The 4,802-nt window shown below is 40.6% G+C and overlaps 1 protein-coding gene across 1 annotated transcript in view; it reads left to right on the forward strand.

The window, feature by feature from the left end:
* Window positions 1-4,802, forward strand: part of LOC106881266 (sodium-dependent serotonin transporter) — a 196,924-nt gene that overhangs the window by 180,597 nt on the left and 11,525 nt on the right. The window contains exon 10 of the mRNA XM_052968465.1: window positions 3,628-3,727. Coding sequence (XP_052824425.1) covers window positions 3,628-3,727 — 100 coding nt within the window. The remainder of the gene's footprint in view (window positions 1-3,627; window positions 3,728-4,802) is intronic.

Below are 4,802 nucleotides of genomic sequence, written 5' to 3' on the forward strand. Positions count from 1 at the left end.
ACACACACACACACACACACACACACACACACACATGATGACTCTCCCGTCGAAGATGACGTATGTGTGTTCTACGTTTGCCGAACGCCCTGCACAAGTGATTTGTTTATAGTGATCGAATGATCGTGCCGCACATTAGCTCACTCTCTCTCCATCAAATCGGCATTGCCTGGACAGGTACACAATGTGCCATGCGTCAGGTGTCGAAGTCACTTCAGAGCAGCATGGGATAAAGCGCCATCGAGAGTGCAAAATCCTAACCACTTAGCCATGAGTCCTCATATATCTATGTGTGTGTGTTTTTGTGTCTGTATTTGTCCCCCCAATACCACTTTACAATCGGTGTTGCTGTGTGTGTGTACGTCCCCGTAACTTAGCGGTTCGGCAAAACTGCCCGATAGAATAAACATTAGGCTTAAAAATAAGTCCTTTGGTCGATTTGTTCAGCTAAATTCCTTCAAGGCGGTGCTCCAGCATAGCCGCAGTCAAATGACTGAAACAAGTAAAAGATAACAAAAAGATAAGTAAGTATTGATGATGGAACATTATATTTAGTATAAAAATGAATATTTTTTTCATCTTTTATTTAGGAGACTACGTAGTGTCCCTGACCCCTTCGGTGCCTCCGAACCTGGTAGGTGGGAAGGAGACAGGTATCCTGAAGCCTGAGTTCAGGCTCGAATACTGGCAACAAGGAGGAATAATCTCCGCTGAAAGCACTTAAGGTGCCAGTTGGTGGCGATAAATCGGGTGATGGATTAAGCCCATCTCCCAAGTAGACAATGTTATAATTTGAAACCAGAACGCCCAGATTCGGAACAAATACCGCAATGCATCGGGTTGAAGATTCGGAACAAATACCACAGTGTATCGCGTTCAACTAGTGCATATTTTATTGATCCCGAAAGGATAAAATGTAAAGTCGACCTCGGCAGAGTTTGAACTCAGAACACAAAGACGGACGAAACGCCGCTAAGCATTTTTTCCCGGCGTGCTTACGATTCTGCCAGCTCACCGCTTTTGTATTACAAAACATATTGCTGTCTAGATCCCCTGCATATCATCATCATCATCACCACCGTCATCATCCGGTCGAGCGACTTACCCGGACCAAAGCATCTCGATTCAGCTATGCAGCATGAACGTCTGGCTTGGATTTTAGCCACACTTGTCTTTGACGAACATCTCATCTTACATACACCACAACAGATAATAGCAGTAATTCATTAACTGAACTGGTAGGTTCTGGCTGTTGGTATTTTGTTATCTGTTCATCCGATCAGTATCTGGTGACGCTTACCATTGATTCAGTAAGATTAGTTTGCCGAAATAGTTCATGGCTTTTATCCTGCGTCACATGATTTCAACCCTGGCTCGTGGGGGTGGTTACATGTTATTTAATCCTTAACTGGGCCCCTAACAGGATCAATTACTCCTGGTCAGAGTAGACTTGGGGACAATAGTGACTAAGAGGTGATTCCGCATTCCTCAAAACACCGGAACTCTCAAACCAGGGCCCTCTGCAAGATGTAGCTTGAAGCCATACCCAGAATACGCACACCAGGGCCAACAATTTTTGGAGAAGGATAAGTCTGTTACATCGACCCCATTATTCAACTGGTACTTATTTTATCGACTCCAACGGGATGAAAGGTAAAGTCGACCTCGGTAGAATTTGAACTCTGAACGTGATGACGGACGAAATGCCACTAAATATTTTTTCCGGTGTGCTAAAAATTCTGCCAGCTCACCGCCTTCGCACCTATGTATATTAAAAATACAACGTGAAATAAAGTGTCTTGCTCAAGGACAGAACGCGCAGCCAGGAATCGAACTCCCGACCTTACGATCGTAATCCGAACACCTTAACCACTAAGCAACGCGCCTTTACTATGGCGATTCGGCAAAAGAGGCCAATTGAATAGGTACTGGACTTGAAAATAAGTCCTGGGGTCGATTTGTTCCACTGAACTATTCAAGGCGGTGTCCCAATAACTGAAGCAAGTAAAAGATTAAAGATACAGAAAGACGAGACGGTTATAGCTGGAACAGCTTTGTTCATGGATCTTCTTTACCAAGGGTGACTGGGACTAACAACAACAACAACAACAGTTACCGTCATAAGGTAGTAGTGGTAAAGATGGTAGCAGCGATTGAGAAGGTGGAGTGTTAACAAAGGCGGTGGAAAATTTACAACGGTGGTTCTGATGGTGGTAGTAATAACCCTTTCTACTAGCAAAGTGTGGAGGCGCAATGGCCCAGTGGTTAGGGCAGCGGACTCACGGTCATAGGATCGCGGTTTCGATTCCCAGACCGGGCATTGTGAGTGTTTATTGAGCGAAAACACCTAAAGCTCCCCGAGGCTCCGGCAGGGGATGGTGGCGAACCCTGCTGTACTCTTTTACCACAACTTTCTCTCACTCTTACTTCCTGTTTCTGTTGTGCCTGTAATTCAAAGGGTCAGCCTTGTCACACTGTGTCACGCTGAATATCCCCGAGAACTACGTTAAGGGTACACGTGTCTGTGGAGTGCTCAACCACTTGCACGTTAATTTCACGAGCAGACTGTTCCGTTGATCGAATCAACTAGAACTCTCGACGTCGTATGCGACGGAGTGCCAACAACTAGCAAAGTGATTACGGTGACAACGGACAGCATGCCTTGCAGTATTTGTTTCAGATCTCTTGCATTCTGGGTTTAAATCTGGCCTTTTGTCACTGGCGATAACTGGATGGCCTTGGAATGCAAATGGATGCTCAAGATCTATGCATTCAACGAACACTATATGTATATATTTATGTGTGTTTGTCTTTGTGTTTGCTCTTCACCACCGCTTGACTACAGATGCTGGTTTTTATACGTCCCATTAACTTAGCGGTTCGGCATGAAGTACGATAGAATAAGTAACAGACTTAAACTGAACAATAATAAGTACTGGGGTTGTTTCGTTCGACTACAAACCTTTCAAGGTGGTGGCCTAGCATGGCCGCAGTCCATAATGCACACACGCACATGCACACACAAGTAAGTAGACATGCGAAAGAAAAAGGGACTCAACATATTTAGCAGGCGTTACATGTATTATTTAAAACAGTTTGATTTGGTTTTATGCTTAGATAACTGTTTCAAATAATAATAATGATAATAATAATAATAATAATAATAATAATAATAATAATAATAATAATGATAATAATAATAATAATAGTATATGTGTGTGTCTGTGTGTATGTGTATATATATATATATATATATTTATACACACAGACACACACACACATATATATATACACACACACACACACAAATATACATACACACACACACACACACACATATATCATTATTATTGTTATTATTATTATCGTTATTATTTGACGTTTATTATTAGTATTACGTTTAACTTGTACTGTTAAACATGCCAATATATTGGAAACAAAGCAGCATAATCTAAATTACACATCCGCGTGAAATAAATAATGACACACTCACACATACACATACTCATGTATATGTACATGTATGTGTGCGTGTATATCTGAAAAAGCAGGTAAGTGTATACAGATGTATAGTATCCTTCAGACATTGCTTCTTACAAATGCCATGTTCTTTTTCTCTTTATTCAGGGTGGTATATACGTGGTCCAGCTATTAGATACTTATGGCGCCCCAATATCTATATTGTTTGTTGTCTTTCTGGAATCCGTAGCAGTTTCTTGGATTTACGGTAAATATCTATCTATCTATCTATCTATCTATCTATCTATCTATCTATCTTGCAAGCTAACAAGGTACATGTTATATATATATATATATATATATATATATATATATCGTGAGAATTTACAAAAAAACAAAAAAAACAAAAGACGAAGACGGGTGTGTAAACAACAAACAGATGTATTAGTTTAACGCTCGGGAAGTGAGAAAGTCTTTTGCTTTTCGACACAAATAAACAGAGAGAGAAAATAAAAAGAGGTTTAGTGGCTAGTGAAGTATCAATAATATTAATACAAAAACCTTTTGCTTTTGTACGTACCTGCTGTTTGCTTCACACTTACTTCAAAGAAGTGGCAAAGCGAAAGAGAGGAGGACAGAGAGGAAGTAAGAGAAAGAGAGAGTATGAGAGAAAGAAACAGTGAAAAAGACAGTGAATGGTGACGGCATTCGTTTCGTGTTTTTAAATGTTTATCACATCGCAAAAGAAGTAGATACATAGATATATATACACATTATTAAATCAAAAGCGAGAGAGAAGAGGGACACACAGGAAGTGAAAGAGAAAGAGAGAAACTAAGAGAGACAGCAGATACATAAATCCAAAGAAAAGTTCAAACATAGATACATACACACAGCAAATATTGGATGTCAATTTCACTTTTCATTACCACACGAGGATAAAATTAACTCACAAATGGCTGAGAGCTCTGCAGACATGCATAACAGAATTACTATCCCACTCATCACCCAGCGGAACATCTCAAATGTAGTAGCTGGAAAGAATAGTGCTGCACAGTTCTTGACTGATATTCATTTACGGCTGAGCAGAATGAGCTACGTGAAATGAAGTCTTTCGCTCAACATGTCACCAAGTCTATGAATCGAACCTGTAACTTTATGATCGTGAACCTGTGACTTCGCTGGCTGTGTGGTAAGAAGTTTGCTTCTCAACCACATGTTTCCAGGTTCGATCACACTGCGTTGCGCCTTGGGTGTTTTTTTTTTTATTATAGTCCGAGCCGAGCAGAGTCTTGGGGTGGATGTGGCAATGGAAACTGAATGAAGTACGTAGTATATATATA

Source organism: Octopus bimaculoides, chromosome 6 (genome assembly GCF_001194135.2).
Source record: "Octopus bimaculoides isolate UCB-OBI-ISO-001 chromosome 6, ASM119413v2, whole genome shotgun sequence".
Taxonomy (NCBI): Eukaryota; Metazoa; Mollusca; class Cephalopoda; order Octopoda; family Octopodidae; genus Octopus; species Octopus bimaculoides.